The sequence below is a fragment of the Macaca thibetana genome, chromosome 1, assembly GCF_024542745.1.
Source record: "Macaca thibetana thibetana isolate TM-01 chromosome 1, ASM2454274v1, whole genome shotgun sequence".
Taxonomy (NCBI): Eukaryota; Metazoa; Chordata; class Mammalia; order Primates; family Cercopithecidae; genus Macaca; species Macaca thibetana.
In genome coordinates, this window is record NC_065578.1 from 46,425,582 (window position 1) to 46,451,940 (window position 26,359).

Below are 26,359 nucleotides of genomic sequence, written 5' to 3' on the forward strand. Positions count from 1 at the left end.
TTTAACACCAACTTTTTTTTTTTTTTTAGAACTGAGGTCTCCGGGACTGGGCATGGTGGCTCACCCCTGTAATCTCAGCACTTTGGGAGGCTGAGGCAGGAGGATCACCTGAGGTCTGGAGTTCAAGTCCAGCCTGGCCAACATGATGAAACCTTATTTCTACTAAAAATACAAAAATTAGCTGGTATAGTGGCGTGCACCTGTAATCACAGCTACTCGGGAGGCTGAGGTGGGAGGATCGCTTGAACCAGAGAGGTAGAGGTAGAAGTGAGCCAAGTTCCCACCACTGCACGCCAGTCTGGGTGACAGAACAAGACATCATCTCAAAAAAAGAACTGAGTTGTCCAGACATTATACTTTATGCCCACTCAGTTTTGTCTTTTTTGTTTGAAATGGAGTCTCCGCTGCCCAGGCTGGAATGCAGTGGTGCGATCTCAGCTCACTGCAACCTCCACCTCCCAGGTTCAAGTGATCCTCCCTCCTCAACCTCCCGAGTAGCTGGGACTACAGGCATGCACCACCACGCTCAGTTAATTTTTATATTTTTAGTACAGACAGGGTTCCGCCATGTTGGCCAGACTGATCTTGAACTCCTGACCTCAGGTGATCCGCCCACCTGGGCCTCCCCAAGTACAGGTGTGAGCCACCGCGCCGGGCCCTACCACCAGTTTTTTGTAGGTGGTGGCACAACTTAAAGAAAACTTTATATTCAACAAAAATAAACCACTTCATTTTTTACTTTCCCTTGTTATTAACCAAGCCACCATATCTCTGGCATGTAAACTGACTGCACAATTCTTTCATATTACACGGACATTCTGAAAATATACTAATGCAACTAATGTTTAGATTAATGTATCTTTTACTTACCCATATTTATAAGTCCCTTGAACTTGAGAAATATTCAGATTACTGCTCAAGTTTCTTGCCAGAGCTGTTGGAATAATGGGGATGGGCTTCACAGGTGTGCATTTGAAGTTATTTGCTAGAGTTACTGCTGCCCAATGCAAGTCAAATTCCACACTGTCCAAAGTCTCCCTGGAAGTGATATGAGCTCTTAGGGAAAGCAGCTTACCACAGTCCAAGGAATCTTTGCTACATATATGGCACTGTAGAGCCTGAGAAATCAATATTAAATAATTATTTTACAACTTCGAAACGTGCAAAGTTTATTTTATACTGATACATATACATATATAATATCTTGCACTAATAAAATTAAATGAGTTCTGACTTACATTTCAGTTCTCATTTCTTCCATGTGACCAAAAGATTATGTGAATAATTATATCAAAGCAAGTAAGATTCACTGTCCCAAGCTCCACTACACATTTCCAATGCAAATATCCTAGCAGCACTTCAGTCATATTGGGAAGTCACCCCCAATAAATACTTACTACATGGGAAAAAATGGACATAAAATAAGTCTTATTTTTTTTTTTGAGGAGTCTCGTTTTTTTGCTCAGGCTGGAGTGCAGTGGCACAATCTCAGCTCACCACAAACTCCACCTCCCAGTTCAAGCGATTCTCCTGCCTCAGCCTCCCAAGTAGCTGGGATTACAGGTATGTGCCACCACACCCAGCTAATTTTTTGTATTTTTAGTAGAGATGGGGTTTTACCATGTTGGCCAGGTTGGTCTTGAACTCCTCTTGATCAGCCCGCCTCAGCCTCCTAAAGTGCTGGGATTATAAGCGTGAGCCACCGTGCCTGGCCTCATAAAATAATTCTGATTGAGTCTCAGAGAATCTAAAGTCCATTCCTCTTTGATTCCTTTCTTGCTACCACAAACTGTCAAGTTAGTTCTCCCTCTGTATTTGCCCATGCCCACTGTGTCCTTCCAAGTTTCACTGCTACCATTGTACTATAGGTTAATACATCCCTCTGTAATACACACCAGCCCAACTACCACAATGGCTACTCTCTATAACTTCAGTCAGCCTACCCTATCAGATTAACTTATTTCTGATTTGACACTGTTTCCTTTTCTCAAGAACCTTCAATTACTACATGGCCCGTATGACAAAGTTCAAATTCCTAAGGCTGGCAGACAAGGCTCTTTTTTCTTGAGAAAGGATCTTGCTCCCACCAAGGCTGGAGTGTCGGGCTCAAGCAATCCACCTGCCTCAGCCTTCCAAAGTGTTGGGATTACAGACACAAGCCACCATGCCCAGGCAAGCCTCTCTATAATCTGACCAAATTAATACTCCAGTCTGACTGCCCACAAATTCAGCAAAAATGTATACCCCGAACACTACCCTAAGTACATCTTGAACTTTCTTATCTTGGTTACACTGCTTCTTCTGAAAGGCTTACCTAGAAGTTTTGCCCTCAGAAACACATTTAGTTGGATTTTAGGTTCACAATAATTCAATCAAATTATTGTGAATAATTCTCAAATATGGTTTTACTAAAATACAGCATACTAAACATAGTTTGATTCTTGTGTTGAATTAACTATCAAGTTGTCAATGAATCGCACCTTTAAAGCTGAACTGAAGTCATCTACACTGTGAACTATCATTTCTCTTGAACAAAGTTCTTGAACATGAACTTTGCATGGAATCAAAAAGTCCCCAGGAAGAGAAGCAGTAGGGGTTATTTCTAGACATTCAGGTACTTCTCGACCAGGATCAAAGCGATCTACTGTCAATGTCACACCTTCTTCATCTGTAGAACAAAAATAACAGCTATTATATAGTATACTGATTAAAAACGTAAAACCAACCCAGCAAGACTACATTATAGCAAAGCACTTTGTTCATATCAATAATACACTAAACTCTTAAATACTAAACTAAAATCTTACAGTAAACTAAACTTTTACAAGAGTATACTAAACTCTTACTTGCTTATATACATTCATCCATCTGACCAGATAGTGAAGTCTGTAATTGATGGTTTTACTCATCTTCATATCCTTGGTACACAGCAAAGAAAATTAGCACAAAGCAAATACAATAGTTGACCGAATCAATAAATTCTATTGCAGTCATACAAGTAATTTTTAAAAAGGTTTTCTTGTACTGATGGGGTCTCACTATGTTATGCAAGCTGGTCTTAAACTCCCAGGTTCAAGCAATCCTCCCACTCCAGCCTCCCAACGTGCAGGGATTACAGATGTGAGCACTGGTCAATTTTTAAAAGTGTATTACCTTCGTCTACTGTCAGAGAACCAAGTAAAAAGCATGATGAATTTTTTTTATTCTGCTTAGCATGACGATAAGCAAGTCGGATGGTCTTTTTAGTCACTACAAGCTTTGGATTTCTGAAAAACAACAAGTCTTTTATGAACATGGTAGACCTCATATCTTAAAAAAAGCTCCTGCCATAAAATGCTGTCTAAATTATAACACACATTTTAAAAAATGTACAGAAAGATCATTGTCAGGAAATCCCAGGGTCAAAGGCAGGGGATAGGGAGGGCCACCTGGAAACTAGAATGGCAATAAACAGACACTGAGACTACAGTTGTTCTCCAGGCATTTTGTTAACTTGATGAACCTCAGCAGGTAGGTCTCCTGTTTTTGTAAGTTAAAACAATCACATCTATTTCTTTACATACTGTGGATGGGCTTCAGATATAATTAGCATTACAGTGGTGCCCCCTTATCTCTGGGAGACATGTTCCAGACCCCCAAGTGGATGTCTGAAACCGCAGATAGTAACAAATCCTATATATACTATGTTTTTTCCTATACATACATATCTATGATAAAGTTTAAATTATAAATTAGGCACAGTAAGTGATTAAAAACAATAATAATACAATAGAATAATTTTAACAGTATACTCTAATAAAAGTTGTATGAATATAGTCTGTCTCTCAAAATACCTTATTGTACTATACTGTGGGTAACTGAAACCACGGAAAGTGAAACCATGTATAAAGGGGGGAAACTACTGTATTGAATACAAAATATAGTATGATTTAAATGTTTTAAAAAATGTAAAAGGAAAACCAAAATATGAGCCAGGAATAAGATACTATGAAAACAGACCAGGCAAATTTGAATAAAAAAGCCATATGGAACTTAAAGAAATAAAAAATATAATTTGCAAAAATTCAATGAGTTATATAATTAACTGGGGATAGGTACACAAATGTGTATTTTTATTCTATTAACTATGCATATATACTATAAGTATCCTTTCATATATATGGTACACCGCCACATTTAAAAAACCTAAATGAGGGCTGGGCGCAGTGGCACATGCCTGTAACCCCAGCACTTTGGGAGGCCGAGGCAGGTATCACCCGAGGTCAGGAGTTCGTGACCAGCCTGACTAACATGGTGAAACCCCATCTCTACTAAATATAAAAAAATTAGCCAGGCATGGTGGCACATGCCTGTAATTCAAGCTACTTGGGAGGCTGAGACAGGAGAATTGCTTGTACCTGGGAGGTGGAGGTTGCAGTGAGCCTACATCACGCCATTGCACTCCAGCCTGGACAACAAGAGCAAAACTCCATCTCAAAAACAAAAACAAAAACACCCAACCAAACCTAAATGAACAGGTTAGATGGCAGCTAAGCGCAGCTAAGCACAGCTAAAGAGAAAATAAGTAGACTTGAAAAACAAAGGAAACTACTCAAAATGTATAGAAAGATAACAATAAAAAAAATAAAAACAGGACTAACCATTATTTAGTTGAACTTCCATAAGACTCTCCCTATTTTTGTCAATAGTACCACCCTTCTCTGCCAACCAGTGTTGAACCTGAATACTTTCTGACTTGTATCTTTCCTTCATTCCTCTAGTCAGTCAGTCATCAAATACTACAAACTATTTCTTCAAAACACCTTGTTTCATTCTTTCCTCTTGATCTGAATACTGCTACATTGCTCTAAGTCCTTATAATATATAATAGATGCCATTTATGAAATACTTTCTATTCCAGGCACCGTGACAATTGCTTTACAGAGTCTTATTTAACCCCTAGAAGAGAACTGTGAAACTGGTATTATTATAGTCATTTTATAAAAAAGGAACCTGATCCTTGGCTACTTTACTGAGGTCGCATAAATAAGCAGTAGAATCAGGATTTGATTCCCTAGGCAGTCTTCCTCCAGTTATTGCACTTTTTTTTTTTTCTTATTTTGTTTTTTTTACTTTTTATTTTAATTTTTTATTGAGACAAAGTCTCACTTTGTTGCCCAGGCTGCTTTCAAACTCCTGACTTCAAGCAATCCTCCTGCCTCAACCTCCCAAAGTGCTGGGGTTACAGGTGTGAGCCACCACGCCCAGCCCAGTTACAGAACCTTAAACCATTACAGTATACATCTGTGTGATTACAGAAAAGCATCTTGAAGCTAGGCTGACTCAAGGCTCTCCTCACCACAATCTATCTTTCTTAGAATACTACTTTTAACAAGTAAATCTTAGGTACAAAACCTCAATAGATCTATTTTCTATTACTTTACACCTAAACTTCTTTCTTGTCTTTCTGTCAAGGTCCTGGAGGTAACCACAAGGTTTTATACTCCTTCTAATCTGATCGACTCAAAAATCGGTTCAAGCTTCTCAATGTTCTACAAAGACACCATGCTGATATGATAAAAGACACTTTCAGTTTTTATTATATTTCACCTCTTTTGAATTCCTACAATATGCAGAATTTGCAAAAAACTGGGAAATTAAGATTATCTCTCAAAAGTACAAGGAACAGATGTTAAGAAGCAGCAGAAGGAAGATTTTGCCTGAGGGGAGCTTCTAAAAGAAAAGTAAAGAAAAATTAATAATTGGTCATAGTAATCAACTTTGCCTTACACATCTTTGTATTACTCTTGTTTATACTGGTTTGATTTGAAAAAAAGAAACATGTTATACCTGTAGTAACTGAGATGTAAGTAGATGAAATCTCCAGTTGGCGTTGGGTTCCAAAGTGCACATTTTGATGGAGGAAAGTGGAAAGGTACCATCCTGCTTGAAGGAAACCTTTCAAAAAACAATTTAAAATTAAAGCACAAGGATTAGCAAACTTGGTAGACATTTGGTAGGAAACAATTAACTATCTTTAAGGTGATGGTATTTTCAGATTACTTTTGTAATCTTCAAAGAGTATATATATATATATATATTTTTTTTTGAGACGCAGTCTCACTCCATCACCCAGGCTGGAGTGCAGTAGCATGATCTCAGCTCACTGCAACCTCTGCCTCCCGGGTTCAAGCAATTCCCCTGCCTTAGCTTCCTGAGTACCTGGGATTACAGGTATGCGCCACCACATCCAGCTAATTTTTGTATTTTTAGTAGAGACGGGGTTTCGCTATGTGGGCCAAGCTGGTCTCGAACTCCTGACCTCAAGTCATCCACCTGCCTCGGCCTCCCAAAGTGCTAGGATTATAGGCATTAGCCACTGTGCCCGGCCAAAAAATACTCTTTTTTTTTTTGAAACAGATTCTCACTCTGTCACCCAGGCTGGAGTGTTGTGGTGCAATCTCGGCTTACTGCAACCTCCACCTCCAAGGTTGAAGTGATTCTCCAGCCTCAGCCTCCCAAGTAGCTGGGACTACAGGCGCATACCACCATGCCTGGCTAATTTTTTGTATTTTTAGTATAGACAGGGTTTCACCATGTTAGTCAGGATGGTCTCGATCTCCTGACCTCATGATCTGCCCATTTCACCCTCCCAAAGTGCTGGGATTACAGGCGTGAGCCACCATGCCCAGCCTTTTTTTTTTTTTCAGACGGAATCTCACCCTGTTGCCCAGGCTGGAGTGCAATGGCGTGATCTCAGCTTACTGCAACCTCCGCCTCTGGGTTCAAGTGATCCTCCCACCTCAGCCTCCCAAGTAACTAGGATTACGGGGGTGCACTACCACATGCAGGTAATTTTTTGTATCTTTAGTAGAGACGGGGTTTCACCATGTTGGCCAAGCTGGTCTCAAACTCCTGACCTCATGATCCACCGCTTCAGCCTCCCAAAGTGCTGGGATTACAGGCGTGAGCCACCGCGCCCGGCCCAAAATATATTTTTTAAAAAAGAAAACTCACTTGTAACTCTACTACCAGGAGAATAGACACTCAAAATTTGGCTTATTTGCCCTTTTTATCTATGCATATGTAAATTTATATATACACAAGCTTTTAAAAAAGAACAAGACAAGGCCGGGCGCGGTGGCTCACGCCTGTAATCCCAGCCCTTTGGAAGGCCGAGGCGGGCGGATCACAAGGTCAGCAGATGGAGACCATGGTGAAACCCCGTCTCTACTAAAAATAGAAAAAATTAGCCGGGCGCAGTGGAGGGCGCCTGTAGTCCCAGCTACTCGGGAGGCTGAGGCCGGAGAATGGCGTGAACCCGGGAGGCGGAGCTTGCAGTGAGCCGAGATTGCGCCACTGCACTCCAGCCTGGGCGACAGAGCAAGACTCCGTCTCAAAAAAGAACAGGACAATCCTATAAAGTCCCTTTTAAGTAACAGAAAAACGAGTATAAATCATAAATTTACATTTAAATTTAAACTAAAATCTTTCTTTTCTTTTCTTTTCTTTTTTTTTTAAAAGAGCAGGGCCTTGCTCTGCTGCCCAAGCTGGAGCGCAGGGGCACAATCGTAGCTCACTGCAGCCTTAAACTCCTGGGCTCAAGGGAGCCTCTAGAGCAGCTAGGACCACAAATGTGCACCACCACGTGAGGTTTACTTTCGTATTTTTTGTAGACACAGGGTCCCACTATGTTCCCCAGACTGGTCTTGAACTCATGGTTTCAAGCAATCTTCCCACCTTGGCCTCCCAAAACACTGGGATTATAGGCATGAGCCATGGCTCCTGGACTAAAATCTGTCTTTCTGAACTAATTTCAGATAATTGCTAGACAATACCCAATAGTTATGAAAAGCAAAAAACCTTAATAGATTCTTAATTATTTTCCAGTGTTTCCAAAGTTGGTATTTTGGAATAACAAAATACTGCACAAGTTTAATTACTGAAGCATCAAAAGGACATAATTATAAATAATTCCTCAACAAAGATGGCAGGGGCAGTGTAAAGCAAGGTTTCAATATTAAATCATATAGGCTACCATAAAAAACTTTTCATTTTACATGAATGAATAGTACAGGAAAACCACAATAAGAAAAAGACCACTAATGGGGCCAGGCCCGGTTGCTCACACCTATAATGTCAGCATTTTGGGAGGCCAAGGGAGGTGGATCACTTGAGGCCAGGAGTTCGAGACCAGCCTGGCCAACAGGGCGAAACCAGCATGGGCGACAAAGTGAGACTCTGTCTCCAAAAAATAAAAAATAAAAAATAAAAAAATAGTAACTAAGTGTACAGTTGGATTGTCTGTAACACAAAAGATAAATGCTTAAGGGGATGGATACCCTATTTCCCATATATGATTATTACACATTGCATGCCTTATAAAAATGTCATATACCCCATAAATACATATACCACATACCCACAAAAATTTAAATTTTTAAAATTAGAAACAAAATATACTGAACTTGTTACACAACTGTACCCTTCTAAGAACAGAAGTTAAGAAAATTTTTCTGTCTACATGGGGTTTCCCATGTTGCCCAGGCTGATTTTGAACTCCTGAGCTCAAGCAATCTGCCCACCTCAGCCTCCCAAAGTGCTGGGATTACAGGCATGAACCACCTGGCCCACTGACAAATTTCTTTTTTTTTTTTTTTTTGAGACAGAGTCTGGCTCTGTTGCCCAGACTGGAGTGCAGTGGCGCCATCTCGGCTCACTGCAAGTTCCGCCTCCCGGGTTCACACCATTCTCCTGCCTCAGCCTCCCAAGTAGCTGGGACTACAGGTGCCCGCCACCACGCCCGGCTAATTTTTTGTATTTGTTTTTAGTAGAGACGGGGTTTCACCGTGTTAGCTAGGATGGTCTCTATCTCCTGACCTCGTGATCCGCCCATCTCGGCCTCCCAAAGTGCTGGGATTACAGGCTTGAGCCACCGCGCCGACAAATTTTGAAATAAGAGATGGCAGGGGGGTAGAACACAAGAGCCAAAATTAAAGCAAAAGGAATATATGATAGCCTCCTTGGGTCATGTTTCCCATTATGTTCATCAAGAACATCTGGCACAAAGAAAGACATTACAGAGAATAAAGGGGACCCATGAATGTAATTCTAGTTTGGAAGAAAAAAAAAATGCACATGTCAGCATTAATTGTTGTTCCCTAGGGGAAAAAAGAGCAATAAATGATCCAAAGAGCCAAACAATACAAGTTGATTTGCCCAGTCCCCATAGTAACTAGGGACAGAGAAAATTGGGAGACAGGTGGCAAGCTCCTACTTCACATGACAAAGGCTTAGGAACATCTGAGGAAATCTGGTATACCTAATGTGAAATTATTCGCATCAAGGAATTAGTATTTGTAAGAGGGAAGGAACCCAACCACTTTCCCACTTGTCTAGAAAGTAAACAAACACCGAGGTAATTTTTAGCCTCTTAAGTTCAGGTACTATTTCCCGTCAACAAAGATCTGTGTTATGAAAATAACTGAAGGAGGGGATGGAACTAGTATTTACTGAGTGCCTATTATGTACTAGACCCTTTAGTTTAGTAATCTTATTTAACCCTTCACAATAATCTTCTGTGAGACAGATATTACCATCCTCATTTTACAGATGAGGAACTGAGGCTTAGTTAATTAACTTGATCAAGGTAACCTACCTAACAAGTGGTAGAGCTGGGATATGAACCCAGAATTTCCTGATTCTAAAGATCATGTTCTTTTTTCTCTTCCAACCTACCTTCCCAAGTTATGTGAACAGCTGTAAGACAAATATTTGTAAAAATACTTCTATACCTGGTATTCATCTGGGGCCATGCAAGAGGATATATAGGCTCCATGATGTCTGGTGAATGATTTCTTTAATTTCAAATCCTCAGTATCCTAAAGAATTAAAGAGAATATTACTAATGAATGATAAAAACAAAGAAGAAAAATATGATTTAACCACATATTAAAATTACAGGCAAAATTAGATCACTTCTTATATTAAGTGTGACTATAGATTAATAAGATTAAATGCTTATATATTCTGCCAATTATTTTCATATGTTACAGTCATTCTGCCAATAAATTACTGTGAATATTTATTCTAGGCAGCAAAATCTACCAATATACCTATCCCTTAAGAAAAGCTCAGATTCTGCCCCAAAACCTTGGTATCAACTTAGTGAGCTTGATAGGGCAGGTCGTATTAAATGTATGAGATTTTGACCAAAAGCCTTACAATCCTCATAAAACCATGAAGCAGCAGAAAAGAATGATTTGGGTTAGATATTTATTGGGCCTACAATGAAGTCATTAAAGAATCTTCAGTGGAAAAAAAAAAAGTACTGCATTCCCACAAACTGACTTGTGTCACTAAAAAATCAGTGTACTTTTTTCCTTTTTTTTTGAGACGCAGTCTTGTTCTGTCGTTAGGCTGGAATGCAGCAGCGCAATCTCAGCTCACTGCAACCTCTGCCTCCTGAGTTCAAGTGATTCTCCTGCCTCAGCCTTCTGAGTAGCTGGGACTACAGGTGCATGCCACCACACCCAGCTAATTTTTGTATTTTTAGCAGAGATGGGGTTTCACCACGTTGGTCGGGATGGTCCCGATTTGACCTCATGATCCGCCCACCTCGGCCTCCCAAAGTGCTGGGATTATAGGCATGAGCCACTGCACCCAGCCCAGTATTCTTTTTTTAACTCCAGATGCTCTCTCTGGGTACTCTCCTCCATTCCTATTGCTTCTATACTCACCTATCTATAGCAAACCTTTAGCTCCACCTCTCTTCTGAGTTTCAAATCCATTTTCTTTTTTTTTTTTTTTTCTTTTGAGACAGGGTCTCACTCTGTAGCCCAGGCTGAAGTAGTACAGTGATGCAATCTCAGCTCACTGCAACCTCCACCACCTGAGCTCAGGTGATCCTCCCACCTCAGCCTCCCGAATAGCTGGGACCACAGGCATTCACTACCGCACCTGGCTAATTTTTTTGTATTTTTTGTAGAGACAGGGTTTTGTCATGTTGCCCAGGCTGGTCTCGAACTCTTGGACTAAAGCAATCCATCCGCCTTAGCCTCGAAAAGTGCTGGGATTATAGGCATGAGCCGCCATGCCTGGATGTTTCAAATCCATATTTCTAACTGGCCACTGGATAGTTCCATCTAAGACCTCATAGTCCTTTCTTTAGAGTTTAGTATGTCCTATATTCTTTCAAGTCTTAGAGTTCTTTAGGTCCTGAACATTCTGTATCAATTCTAGGAAAAAGAAACTGTCTAAGGCCGGGTGTGGTGGTTCATTCCTGTAATTCCAGCACTTTGGGAGGCTGAGGCAGGTGGATCACCTGAGGTCAGGAGTCTGAGACTATCCTGGCCAACATGGTGAAACCCCTTCTCTACTAAAAACACAAAAATTAGCTGGGCATGGTGGTGCACACCTGTAATCCCAGCTAGCCAGGAGGCTGGGGCAGGAGAATCGTCTGAACCTGGGAGGCAGAGGTTGCAGTGAGCCGAGATTGTCCCACTGCACTCCAGCCTGGGCAAGAGAGTGAGTCTCTGTCTCACTCTGTGTGAAGCAAGATAAAGGAGAAAAGGATAATTAATCCAGGTGCAGAGATTATTTAGAAGAGACTTTTTAGATAAAGTCAGAGGCTGAAAATCCTATTGAAAGTGCTCTTATACCTTGTTCAAGGCAGAGAAAAATGTGTTCTTAATAAAGTTGACTAGGCCGGGCACGGTGGCTCATGCCTGTAATTCCAACACTTTGGGAGGCCGAAGCAGGCAGATCACGAGGTCAGGAGATTGAGACCATCCAGGCTAACACGGTGAAACCCCGTCTCTACTAAAAATACAAAAAATTAGTGGGGCGTGGTGGCGGTCACCTGTAGTCCAGCTACTCGGGAGGCTGAGGCAGGAGAATGGCTTGAACCCAGGAGGCGGAGCTTGCAGTGAGTGGAGATTGCACCACTGAACTCTAGCCTGGGCGACAGAGCGAGACTCTGTCTCAAAAAAAAAAAGTTGACTAAAAAGTCCTTCTTAGAAATATCTGGACTTAAAAGGTTTAATGCAGCTTCCATGGAATGCAGGCTTTAAATCCTAAAACCCTTCCTTAGTACTTGGTTGTCACGGATAACAGTATTCACGTGGATAACTATAACTCTACAAAGTATAAAAAGCGCCAATTTTTTCTTCATTAAACAGAAGTATCTTAAAATGTGCTATTGTGTCTTCTTTATTCATTGGAGTGAAAAGATGGATAATGTTGATTTCTCATTTTAAAACAATATACATAAGGTAGTTTTACTGTCAGTGTTGTACAAGCAATTAAAGCTAATGAAACTAAAACCACACAATATCTATACCTAGCAAAACATATTCTCAGGTGAAGGCATCATCGTATACAATAGAAACCTTCAAATCATCCTCATCCCTTCTTCCATACAAATAATCTTTCCACACCCACCAACTCAGTTGCTAACTTCATCAACTCTCACGGTACTTAGGGAAAAGTCCCCACAGTGCTGCTAGAAGGGTATTTCGATATAAATCTGATCAAATTATTCTCCTGCTTTAAAAGTCAATGGCTCATGTCAGGCGCGGTGGCTCACGCCTGTAATCTCAACATTTTGGGAGGCCGAAGTGGGTGGATCACCTGAAGTCAGGAGTTCGAGACCAGCCTGGCCAATATGGTGAAACCCCGTCTCTAGTAAAAATACAAAAAACTGCTGAGCGTGGTGGCATGTGCCCATAATCCCAGCTACTAGGGAGGCTGAGGCAGGAGAATCGCTTGAACCCGGGGGACGGAGGTTGCTGTGAGCCAAGATCATGCCACTTCACTCCAGCCTGGGCCAAAGAGTGAAACTGCGTCTCAAAAATAAAAATAAAAATAATTTTTTTAAAAAAGCCGATGGCTCCTCTTTACACACAGAATAAAGGATCTTCACAATCCAGCCCCACTCTATTATTCCAACCTTAACCCCCATCCACTCATCCTACATTCCAGTCAAACTGAACTACTTGCAGTGCCCCGGTTTCAGTATCTGCACAGGCTGCCCCCCTTAACTTGGAATGCCCTGGTAAACCCCCGCCATCCCTCACAATCCAACTCGAATGTCACTTCCTCTGTGAAACCTTCTCCCAAACACCCTGGTGATGGTACTATACTGTCTCTGTACTCACACGCATAGCATTCTCGCACTTTGCGGCTTACACTTTACTTCCAGTAGTCCACGAACTTCAAACATTAACTGATCCCTTTACTACGTAGCAGAGTGTAAGCCAGAAATTGTGAGGAATGCAAGAGGGAGCATTCAAGGTTTCAGGCCTCAAGAAATTCCCACCGTAAAAACAACTTTAAATGGCACGTTATCGACTGCAAACCTCTTTCGCATATCTTAGCTCAGATCATACCCAAGGATTTCATGGAATGCTTAATTTCTCCCACTAGCTCCCCTTCTCGTCATCGGCTCCAGGCTCCTGGAGGGCGGAACCCACTACAGGGCTTTGAATGGTCCCACCAACCTTCCCCGGGCCCCGCTGCCGCCCCTCAGGGGGGAACCAGCAGCACAAAGCTCCACTTACCGCAACTTCCGCGGAGCTGAGGTCTGTTTGCAGGGTAGAAGCAGGAGCCGGCGCCAGGGAGCACCACCACCTCACCACCAACTCCGATACCGCCTCTGGGACGTTGGGGTCGCGGGAATCTAGGCGGCAAACACAGGCTCGCGAAACCGAAGGCCGCGCCGCGCCTGCTGACTGGTCAGAAACCCCGCCAGTCAGGGAGCGGGGGTGGTGCTAGAGCGCCGCGCACGGTCGCCGTTACGTACTGGCGTGCCAACCAATCAGCGCCCCGTGCTGGTTCTACGCTCGACCAATCCCAAGTCTTCTTGGAGAACTGCGGGCGCCATCGGCGCTCCAGGATCGAGGTTCGGAGGATTTAAACCTTTCATTTCGTCAACGGTTAAGTTCCGGGGCGGGGTAGGCTTTCCGCTAGCGCAATGGAAAGCCCAGCTAGGTAGACGGAGGAGCGAGTGGCAGATGAAGCCGGAAGTGCTCTATAAGACGGTCATCGGTCGGATACTGGAAGCGGACACCTGAAGAACAGTTTCCAAACTATTTACCCGAAAGCACAAAAAACAAAGTTAGAGTTCTTCCAGTTTCTTACTTTTTAATTTTTATTCTAAAATTTACATTTTAATTTTTCCTTTTTCTGATTACTTATCCTCAAGTTCTAGATTTCTTCCAGTTTATTTCCTAGGAAGCCATCTGTGTTAGTGATATTATTTATTTATTTATTTATTTATTTATTTATTTTTGAGGTGGAATCTCACTCTGTCGCCCAGGCTGCAGTGCGATGGCGCGATCTCGGCTCACCGCAACCTCCCCCTCCCGAGTTCAAGCCATTCTCCTGTCTCAGGCTTCCAAGTAGCTGAGATCTACCACCCACCACCACGCCCGGCTAATTTTTGTGTTTTTTAGTAGAGACGGGGTTTTACCACGTTGGCTAGGCTGGTCTTGAACTCTTGACCTCAGGTGATCCACCCGCCTTGGCCTCCCAAAGTGCTGGGATTACAGGCGTGAGCCACCACGCTGGGCCCAAATTTTTATTTATTAATTTATTGATTGATTGAGACCGTGTCTTGCTCTGTCGCCCAGGCTGGAGTGCAGTGGCACTATCTTGGCTCACTGCAACTCACTGCACACTGCCTTCCAGGTTCAAGCAATTCTCCTGCCTCAGCCTCCGGAATAGCTGGGGTTACAGGCAAGCACTACAACGGCCGGCTAGTTTTTGTATTTTTAGTAGAGACCAGGTTTCACCATGTTGGCCGCCAGGCTGATCTGGAATTCCTGACCTTAAGTGATCTGCCCACCTCGGCCTCTGAAACTGCTGGGATTACAGGAGTGAGCCACCGCCCCCAGCAAAGTAACATAAAAATTTTAAATTCTCGTTGAATAGAAGAAAAGAATGTGACTTAAATTTATAAACCATATATGCCTATCTCTACAACTATTGATATTATATATAGTATTGATATTTTATGTATTTATGTACAGTCAGCCCTCTATCAGTGGGTTCCATATCCACGGATTCAGCCAACCACAAATGGAAATATTCAGAGGGGAAAAAAACAAAATAACAACAATAAAAATAACACAAATCCAGTCTGGGCAACATGGCAAAACCCTATCTCTACAAAAAATACAAAAAATTCACCAGGCATGGTGGCATGTGCCTGTAGTCCTACTACTTGGGAGGCTGAGGTGGGAGGATGGCTTGAACTGGGGAGGCAGAGGTTGCAGTGAACTGAGATTGTGCCACTGCACTCCAGCCTGGGTGACAGATCAAGACCCTGCCTCAAAAATAATAATACAAATAAGACACACATATTGGGTGCGGTAGCTCCTGCCTGTAATCCCAACACTTTGCAAGGCTGAGATGGGAGGATCGCTTGAGACCAATAGTTCAAGACCAGCCTGGGCAATATAGCAGCATCCTGTTTCTACAGAAAATTTAAGAATTAGTGGGATGTGGTAGTACAGGCCTGTAGCCCTAGCTACTGGGAAGGCTTAGGTGGGAGGATTGCTTGTGCCCAGGAGTTTGAGGCTGCAGTGAGCTATGATTGTACTACTGCACTCCAGCCTGGGTGACAGAGTGAGACCCTATCTCGCAAATAATTTAATTTAAAACCATAACCACTTTGACCAGGCACAGTGGCTCATGCCTATAATCCCAGCACTTTGGGAGGCTGAGGTGGGCGGATCACCTGAGGTCGGGAGTTCGAGACCAGCCTGACTAACATGGAGAAACCCCATCTCTACTAAAAACACAAAATCAGCCACGTGTGGTGGCACATGCCTGTAATTCCAGCTACTAGGGAGGCTGAGGCAGGAGAATCGCTTGAACCCGGGAGGCGGAGGTTGCAGTGAGCCAAGATCGCGCCATTGCACTCCAGCCTGGGTGACAAGAGTGAAACTCTGTCTCAAAAAAAAACAAAAACAAAAACCTATAACCACTTTTTACATAGCATGTACACTGTATTAGGTATTATACAATGTGCTAGGTATTATACAATTAGTTCATACAATTAGTTATTATAAGTAGTCTAGAGACGATTTTTTTTTTTTTTTTTTTTTGAGACAGGGTCTTGCTCTGTCACCACAGACTCAACTTCTGGCTGAAGTGATCCTCCACTTCAGCCTCCCCAGAAACTGAGACTACAGGCACATGCCACCATGCCCAACTAATTTTTGTTTTAAGATAATTTAAAGTATAAGGATGACTGTACACTGGTTATATGCAAATACTACGGCATTTTATATAAAAGACTTGAGTATCTGTGAGCCAAATTGGTATCCCTGGGGTTCCTGGAACCAATCCCCCATGGATACAGAGGGAAGACTGTATATATTGTATTAATATTCCTTTGATAATTTATAATTATTTCCACAGCTAATGTGGTATTAGTGCTTTCTCCACCAGTATCTGATATTATTCTCCTAACAGCCAAAGTACAGAAGTGTTATCCCTATTTAACAAGAGATGAAATGTGTTACGATCCCACAGCTAGTTAGTGCAGAGTCAGGATTTGAAATGTCACTTACTTTGCTCAACACTCCACTTTTGTTAGTTTCCTGAGCAATATGGAAATATCTTAAAGTCTGAGCTGTATTTGTAGGCTGCCCTGGTCAGAATAAGCATCTACCCTTTTAAGAGAGTGAAAACACTATTCTGAAAAATGTATCAAACTAGCAAAGAAATATGTGCTCTAAGGCCAGGTGCAGTGGCTCACGCCTGTAATCCCAGCACTTTGGGAGGCTAAAGCAGGTGGATCACCTGAAGTCAGGAGTTCAAGACCAGCCTGCCCAACATGGTGAAACGCCATCTCTGCTAAAAATACAAAAATTAGCTGGGCATAGGGGTGAGCACTTGTAATCCCAACTACTAGGGAGGCTGAGGCAGGAGAATCGCTTGAATCTGGGAGGCAGAGTTTGCAGTGAGCCGAAATCACAACACCGCACTCCGCCTAGGCAACAGAGTGAGACTACATCTCCAGAAAAAAAAAAAAAAAAAAAAAAAAAATATATGCTCTATAGAGCATCATTCTCTGCTTTCCTGAAAAAATTCTTGGCATCTAGGGCACACATTTTAAGGGGAATGATGGTCAGTTCCTGAGCTCTAGTGTGAGAACAGGAAGGGCCTCAGACAGCCATGCATGTCTGACAAACTGCTGGCCAGCCCAATGAGGAGCTCCAGAGCAAAGATTGTCCATTAGAGGAGTCCCACATTAGGCAGAAATGGCTAGGCCCTAGAATACTTGCTGTGCCTAGTCATTGCCTGAGGCTTCCAAGAAAGAACAAGCACCAAAGCTAAGGCAGATTCCAAAGGCCACAGCGAGAGGCTGTCAGGCAACTGCAGTCTTTGCAGCTGACTGAAAAGTTCTTTCTGGAAAGAAAAGTTACACATCTCAATGATTGCCATTAGGCACATGAAGTGCAAAGGCCCTGAGTTACATGGGACGCCTTTGGATGATTTTTTTTGAGACGGAGTCTCACTCTGGCGCCAGGCCTGGAGTACAGTGGTGTGATCTCAGCTCACTGCAACCTACGACTAGCAGGTTCAAGCGATGAACCCTGCCTCAGCCTCCCGAGTAGCTGGGATTACAGGCGCCCGCCACTATGCCCAGCTAATTTTTTTTATTTTTAGTAGAGACAGGGTTTCACCATGTTGGCCAGGCTCGTCTTGAACTTCTGACCTCGTGATTTGTCTGCCTCAGCCTCCCAAAGTGTTGGGATTACAGGCGTGAGCCACCACCCCCGGCCTGGAAGATTTTATATACAGGACTGACATAATCTAATTTTAGGTTTTTGTTTGTTTGGTTTGGTTTTGTTTTTTTTTTTTTTTTTTTTGAGACGGAGTCTGGCTCTGTCGCCCGGGCTGGAGTGCAGTGGCCGGATCTCAGCTCACTGCAAGCTCCGCCTCCCGGGTTTACGCCATCCTCCTGCCTCAGCCTCCCAAGTAGCTGGGACTACAGGCGCCCACCACCTCTCCCGGCTAGTTTTTTGTATTTTTTAGTAGAGACGGGGTTTCACCGTGTTAGCCAGGATGGTCTCGATCTCCTGACCTCGTGATCCGCCCGTCTCGGCCTCCCAAAGTGCTGGGATTACAGGCTTGAGCCACCGCGCCCGGCCTGTTTTGTTTTTTGAGATGGAGTCTTGCTCTGTTGCCCAGGCTGGAGTGCAGTGGCACCATCTAGGCTCACTGCAACCTCCACCTCCCAGGTTCAAGCATTTCTTGTGCCTCAGCCTCCCGCAGCTGGGAATACAGGTCCCCGCCACCACGCCCAGCTAATTTTTGTATTTTTGGTAGGGAGGGATTTTCACCATATAGGCCTGGCTGGTCTCAAACTCCTGACCTCAGGCAACCCGCCTGCCGCGGCCTCCCAAAGTGCTGGAATTACAGGCGTGAGCCATTGCACCTGGCTGAGGCTATGATTTTAGGTTTTAAAAGGACCATTGATTGCTATATTGAGAATAAACTGTATGGGGCAAGGGCAGAGATGCAAGGAGACCAGTTCAAAAACTGCTGCAATAACTTAGGAGATAGATGGTGACTTGGACCAGAATGGTAGCAATGGAGGTGGGGAGAGGTTATTGTATTCTGGATATATTTTGAAGGAATAATCAATATGATTTGATTCCAGATTGAATTTAGCATGTAAAAGAAAGGAATTCTGTGTCAGCTTCTCATGATTTATGATTTTCTTTAAAAGTACTTTGATATTAGAAAGAGAAATGTAGTATGAGTTAGACAAAAGGGAAGAGGTGAGCATAACACATAACCCCCACTCCTTAGGTGTGGGCTGCACGTAATGACATTTCTTCAAAGTGTATAATATTGGGTTGAGGGAGAAAGGCAGAGGGAGGAAAGTGACTTTACAACGGGAAAACCTGACAAACACTACTTCTGATGGGTCATCAAGCCAACCTCAATAGTCAAGGTGATAGTAGGTACACTTCCTTCTTTCCTTTTTTTGTTTTTTAGAGACAGTGCCTTGCTCTGTTGCCCAGGCTGGAGTGCAGTGGCACAATCATAGCTCACTGCAACCTCAACCTCCTGGTCTCAAATAATCCACCCACCTCAGCCTCCAAGTAGCTGGGACTACAGGAGGGTGCCACCATGCCCAGCTTTTTTTTTTTTTTTTTTCCAGTAGAGAAGTACTCTCTCTATATTGGCCAGTCTGGTATTGAACTCCTAGCCTCAAGTACTGGGCCTCCAAAGTGCTCGGATTTCCAAAGTGCTGGGATTGCAGGCGTGAGCCATAGCACCCAGACTACTATGTACACTTGATATGATGTGATTAAAATGGCACTTTAGGCTGGGCGCAGTGGCTCACGCCTGTAATCGCAGCACTTTGGGAGGCCGAGGTGGGCGGATCACCTGAGGTTGGGAGTTCGAGATCAGCCTGACCAACATGGAGAAACCCCATTTCTACTAAAAATACAAAAAATTAGCTGGGCGTGGTGGCACATGCCTGTAATTTCTACTCGGGAGGCTGAGGCAGAAGAATTGCTTGAACCCAGGAGGCTGCGGTTGCGGTGAGCCAAGATCGTGCCACTACACTCCAGCCTGGCGACAGAGCGAGACTCCATCTCAAAAAAAAGAAAGAGAATAAGTTTAATGGAATAAAATCTACAAATGCTATACCAAGGACCTACTATACACTAAGTTTTGTGCTAGCTGGTATGGGGAGTTGAAAGGACATGATAAGCATAGAACAGGGAAGGCACAATTTTATAGGCTGTGTAATAAGAGGTAATTATCCAAAGCAAATATGAATAATTGTTAGATGACAGGCCTGTTTAAATAGACTGAAGATATACCATGCTAGTCTTTGATCCCTGTTTATATATATTTATGTATCATTTCTTTTTTTTTTTTGAGATGGAGTCTTGCTCTGTCACCCAGGCTGGAATGCATTGGCGTCATCTTGGCTCACTGCAACGTTCACCTCCCGGGTTCAAGCAGTTCTCCTGCCTCAGCCTCCTGAGTAGCTGGGATTATAGGCACCCACCACCATGCCCAGCTAATTTTTGTATTTTCAGTAGAGACAGGGTTTCACCATGTTGGTCAGGCTGGTCTCAAACTCCTGACCTCAGGTGATCCACCCGCCTTGGCCTCCCAAAGTGCTGGGATTACAGGCGTGAGCCACACCGCACCTGGCCATTTATGTATCATTTCAAGACACTGTGGAATTGCTACTACTTTTGGTCCTTACAGAGAAAAGCTACTGGTTTTATTTTTAAAATTTCCAAGTTCTTTAGTTTGCTTTACAGATAACCATTTCCAGTGTGTCATTTTTTTTTTAAAGTATAAATTTGTTGCATAAACAATGTTATAATAAGAAAAAAATTATAAAAGGAAAAATTCATCCAGAATTCTATATTCTAACTGCTGTAGACTGAATATTTGTGTTCCCCACAAAATTCATATGTTGAAATCCTAACCCCTAATATGATAGTAAGTAGGGGGAGCCTTTGGGAGTTGATGAAGTCATGATGGCAGAGCCTTCATGAATGGGATTAGTACCTTATAAAAGAAACCTCCAGAGAGCTCCCTTGCTCCTTTCTGCCCTGTGAAGTCACATGGAGAAAATGGCTGTCTATGAACCAAGATAGCAGGCCCTCCCTAGATACCAGGTCCTTGATCTCTAACTTCCTAGCTTCGAGAGCTGTGAAAAATAAATTTCTGCTGTTTATAAGCTACCTGTTTATGGTATTCTGTTATAGCAACCCAAAGACATCAATTGTTTTTCCTTATTCCTTTTCAGTCCCTGTCCACATGACATGGTCTTTATGATTAGACCAAGTAAATTTTCAGTGCTATAAACCCTGATGGTGCCTGCTAACAGACTGGCTGTGGGGATTAAAGAACTATTGTTATCACCAGGAACAGGGAAGTTGGAATCGGTTATTTCTCCTCTTCCTGGTTCTGTTACTTATTACTGTACTAAGTTTCTCCAAACACCCAACTTTCCCTTTCTCAACTTACACTTTTAAGCTAAATTGTACTACTGATTTTTAAAACAACTACAGGTTTGCTTTTAAGAAACATATTTTTATGTCTCTTGTTTTAAAAAGACGGGGTCTCTGTCACCCAGGTGGGAGTGCAGTGGCAAGATCTCAGCTCACTGCAGCTTCAGCCTCCTGGGCTCAAGTGATCCTCTCACTTCAGCCCCCTCTCCACCCAAGTAGCTGGGACTACAGGCATGCGCCACCACACCAGGCTAATTTTTGTGTTTTTTGTAGAGATGAGGTTTCACCATGTTGCCCAAGCTAGTCTCAAACTCCTGAGTTCAGGAGATCTACCTGCCTTGGCCTCCCAAGGAGTGCTGGGATTACAGGCATGAGCCACTGCGCCCAGCCTTAAGAAACATATTTTTAAAGAAGATTGCTAATCTGTCAACTTATGCAAAATTCCTTTTAGACACTTAAAAATCTTAGGAGAGGCAACAATTACAATTTATGTCTCAAGTCACATTGACTTATTTTACTTATTTTTTAAAGCTTGGATTATTTGGAATGAATACTGGAATGATCAAATATCACATACTGGTAAATTCTCTAAAAGTATTTACTAAACTGAGCTAATGTACCATCATCCTGATTTTGCAGACAAAGAAATTGCAGGTATAACCAACCTACCTAAGCTTGCGAAGTTAGCAAAGATGTTGCAAATTTAGCTAAAGACAGTCAGTCTCCCTTCACTGGTCTGCCTGCAGTTCTGCAGTATAGAGCTAAGCTCAGCTGAGAAAGTCACTCCCAGGAGAGCAGTCATATTGTCTGCTACCAGATCTGTCACATCACTTTTTTTTTTTTTTGAGATGGGCCGGGCGCAGTGGCTCAGAGATGGAGTCTCACTCTGTCACCCAGGCTGGAGAGCAGTGGCACGATCTCGTCTCGCTGCAACCTCCACATCCCAGGTTCAAGCAATTCTCCTGTCTCAGCCTCCCAAGTGGCTGAGATTACAGGTGTGTACCACCACTCCCAGTTAATGTTTGTATTTTTAGTAGAGACGGGGTTTCACCGTGTTGGCCAGGCTGGTCTTGAACTCCTGACCTAAGGTGATCCAACCACCTCCACCTCCCAAAGTGATGTGATGTGAGCCGGGCGCGGTGGCTCACGCCTATAATCCCAGCACTTTGGCAGGCCGAGGCGGGTGGATCACGAGGTCAGGAGTTCAAGACCAGCCTGGCAAGCATGGTGAAACCCTGTCTCTACAAAAAAAATACAAAAAATTAGCCAGGCATCGTGGCATGTGCCTGTAATCTCAGCTACTTAGGAGGCTGAGGCAGGAGAATTGCTTGAACCCGGGAGGCAGAGGTTGCAGTGAGCCGAGATCATGCCACTGCACTCCAGTCTGGGCAACAGAGCCAGATTCTGTCTTAATCAATCAATCAATCAATTTTTCAAGAGATGGGGTCTCACCATTTTGCCCAGGCTTGTCTTGAACACCTGGGCTCAAGTGATCCTCCTGCCTTGGCCTCCTAAAGTGCTGGGATTACAGACATGAGCCAACATGCCCAACTTTTTTTCTTTTTTTTTTGAGACAAGGTCTCTCTCTGTCAACCATGCTGGAGCAGCATGATCACAGTTCACTGCAGCCTCAACCTCCCGGGCTCAAGTAATCCTCCCGCTTCAGCTTCCTGAGTAGCTGGGATCACAGGCACGGGCCACCACATCTGTCTAACTTTTCTAATTTTTTGTAAAGACAGGGTCTCACTAGGTTGCCCAGGCTCAAGCTGAATTCTGAAACATGAATATAACATAGGCAGCCAAGGGGAGTAGTCAAGGCTGGGAAAATGAAAGTATGGGAACAGATATCTATCTCTAAGAGGCAATTATGATAAATAGGATTGATGAATGGTGACAAAGCCTATTTCCTAATCCCCTACAAAGGGCACTAGGAACATAGATCTACCCTGGGAATAGTATGGAGATACTGAATGTATGTGAAAAGACCTAATGTACTCCATGATAAACACCTACAGGTAAGGGTGGGTTTTAAGGATAGCCCTTGCTATACATCTTTCTGAGATCAGTCTTCTGGTCTGTAATGCAACATATTTTGACGGGATTTTTGTGAGTATGGAACTTTTCATGGAGTCAGTGTTGTATAGAAATGCACATTTTAAAGTCATACATGCTGAATTTGAATTTGACTTTGTCATCTATTTGCCTTGTGGGTTTTTTTTTTGTTGGTGGTTTTTTGTTGTTGTTGTTTTGTTTTGTTTTTGTTTGAGATAGAGTTTCACTCTTGATGCCCAGGCTGAAGTGTAATGGCACGATCTTGGCTCACCGCAACCTCCACCTCCCAGGTTCAGGTGGTTCTCCTGCCTTAGCCTCCCGAGTAGCTGGGATTACAGGCACCCAGCACCACACCTGGCTAATTTTGTATTTTTAGTAAAGACGAGGTTTCTCCAAGTTGGTTAGGCTGGTCTCAAACTCCCGACCTCAGGTGATCCGCCCACTTCAGCCTCCCAAAGTGCTGGGATTACAGGCGTGAGCCACCATGCCCAGCATTGCCTTGTGGTCTTGAGCAAAGTACTTCTACTTCCTGGCTCTATTTCTCCATCTGTAAAATGATAGTACTAACTTCACAGCATTATAAGAATTTCATAGGCAAGGCAAGGCTGACATTTAGCTAATACCCAACTGGAAAGGCTATATTGGTGATTAAAATATTGAAACACGCTGGGCGCGGTGGCTCATGCCTGAAATCCTAGCACTCTAGGAGGCTGAGCTGGGTGGGTCACTTGAGCCCAAGAGTTTGAGACCAGCCTGGGCAACATGGCAAAATCCTGTCTCTACAAAGAATAGAAAAATAAGGAAGGCATGGTGGTACACACCTGTAGTCCCAGCTACTCAGGAGGTCAAGGCTAAAGTGAGCTGTGATGTGCCACTACACTCTAGCCTGGGCAACAGAGACCCTGTTTCAAAAATAAGCAAACAACAAAAATATTGAAACATTTACATACGAGTTGGCATATAGCTACTTCCCTAAGCACTTCCAGTGTCCTCTAACTCTCCCCTGGGACACACTGGACCTCCTCACAATCTAGCAATTAGAATATATCTGAGGCCAGGTGTGATAGCTCACGCCTGTAATCCCAGCACTTTGTGAGGCCAAGGAGGGCAGATCACTTGAGGTCAGGAGTTCAAGACCAGCCTGACCAACATGGCAAAACCCTGTCTCTACTAAAAATGCAAAATTAGCCAGGTGTGGTGGCGCATGCCTGTAATCCCAGCTACTCAGGAGGCTGAGGCAGGAGAATTGCTTGAACCCAGGAGGTGGAGGTTGCAGTGAGCCAAGATTGCGCATTGCACTCCAGCCTGGGCAACAAGAGTGAAAGTACGTCTCAAAAAAAAAAAAAAAAAAAAAAAAAAAAGTGGCACAGAAATCTTCATAGGTATTCTGATTGATTTATTTTAAAAGTCGATTATCCAAAAAATGCCTGGCACATAGACTTTTTTTTCTTTTCTGAGATGGAGTCTCGCTCTGTCGCCCAGGCTGGAGTGCAGTGGTGTGATCTCGGCTCACTGCAACTCCACCTCCCAGGTTCAAGTGATTCTCCTGCCTCAGCCTCTCAAGCAGCTGCGATTATAGGCACCCGCCACTATGCCCAGCTAATTTGTATTTTAGTAGAGATGGGGTTTCATCATGTTGGCCAGGCTGGTCTCAAACTCCTGAGGTCAGGTGAGCCACCCATCTTGGCTTCCCAAAGTGCTGGGATTACAGGTGTGAGCAACCATAGTAGACATTTAATAGATAAAATCAAATTTATTTAGCCTACAGATTCAGTCTATAGGTATAGTTAGGAAATGCCCCTTTACTGGGTGACATACACTTCTATATACATTTATTGGGGCATACTATTATTGCATATCTGGTGGTTTACCCCTAGGTGGAATTCAGTGCTTCTCTGCCACCTCCAAGGAGCAATAATATATGGCTAAGACAAAATGGATTCCTTGGAGACAAATTAGGATCAAGATGCTAAGCGGTAGACCCTTCACTGTGGACAAGCAGCAGGGTTGAATTTTCAAGCATCAGTGTAGTATTGTGTCTTTTATTAATTCCATGTCCTCGGCTTGGCTCCATGTGACTGCCAGTGTGATAAAAGAGGCCCAAAGCTACTTGGAGATCCTAACTTCCTTGGCTTATTTCTCTTTTTGAGTGCTCCTGTTGATCTGGTCTAGCTTGCCAGGGAGGAGTCTAAGAGAAGGAAGGTCATCTAGGCCTGTCTTGATTATACAGGAGTTTTCTCTAAGCTCTGTAAAATCCATCTCAGCTTACTAAATCTAAGGTTCCATAGAGGGCTTTTGGACCCTGTAGCAACTTTAAAACATGGCACCAAAATTCTCTGACACTCCTCTTATTGAGAAGTAGGGCTTGTGTACCCTCTCCTTGAATCTGGGCTGTGTGTGTGGTTGACTGAAAGAATATGGTGAAAGAAGAGGTGCTGTGGCAGTTTCTAAACCCAGGTTTTAAAAACTGGCAGTTTCTCCTCCCCATCTCCTGGAATGTTTACTCTTGAAGAGTAACATTCAGCCATCATGCTGTAAAAAGAAACCTAAGCAACTAGTGGTAAACCCCATGGTCTTTAGGGAAAGAGGGTTTCCACGATGTTAGGGGGAGCCAAGTAAAATTTAAATAGTGTATTTTCCAGCTTCCCGTCTCTACACCAAAATTAAGTATTGACACTCACAAGAGGAAAAAAAAATATCCTCTGTCAGCCATGTGAATGAGCCTTCTTGGATATGGATTCTCCAGCCCTCAGTTGAGCTGCCCCAGCTGATGCCATGTGGGATGAAGATGAGCTGTCCCCACTGGGCCCAGCCCAATTTTCAGGTCATAAGGAAAATAAATGTTTCTTGTTTTGGCCAGGCACCGTGGCTCACACCTGTAATCCCAGCACTTGGGAGGCTGAGGCAGGCGGATTGCTTGAGGTCAGGAGTTTGAGACCAGCCTGGCCAACATGGTGAAACCCCGTCTCTATTAAAAATACAAAAATAAGACAGGCATGGTGGCAGGTGCCTGTAATCCCAGCTACCCATGAGGCTGAGACAGGAGAATTGCTTGAACCTGGGAGGTGGAAGTTGCAGTGAGCTGAGATTGTGCCACTGCAATGCCAGCCCAGGAGACAGAGCAAGACTCCGTCTCAGTAACAACAACAAAACAACAACAAAAAGGCAGGGCTTGGTGGCTCATGCCTGTAATCGCAGCACTTTGCGAGGCCAAGGCAGGCGGATGACCTGAGGTCGGGAGTTTGAGACCAGTCTGATTAACATGAAGAAACCCTGTCTCTACTAAAAATACGAAAAAATTAGCCAGGAGTGGTGGTGTA

The 26,359-nt window shown here is 43.4% G+C and overlaps 1 protein-coding gene across 6 annotated transcripts in view; it reads right to left on the minus strand.

Moving 5' to 3' along the window:
• STIL (STIL centriolar assembly protein) overlaps nucleotides 1–26,359 on the minus strand; it is an 80,095-nt gene that overhangs the window by 49,630 nt on the left and 4,106 nt on the right. For 3 of the 6 annotated variants that reach the window (XM_050748889.1, XM_050748624.1, XM_050749067.1), the window contains exons 2-7: nucleotides 13,539–14,066; nucleotides 9,774–9,860; nucleotides 5,830–5,937; nucleotides 3,154–3,266; nucleotides 2,481–2,668; nucleotides 871–1,118 (exon numbers count right to left, since the gene is read on the minus strand). In XM_050748889.1, coding sequence (XP_050604846.1) covers nucleotides 871–1,118; nucleotides 2,481–2,668; nucleotides 3,154–3,266; nucleotides 5,830–5,937; nucleotides 9,774–9,817 — 701 coding nt within the window. In that variant the 5' untranslated portion in view covers nucleotides 9,818–9,860; nucleotides 13,539–14,066. The other 3 variants (XM_050748714.1, XM_050748808.1, XM_050748972.1) reach the window with 3 other exon arrangements.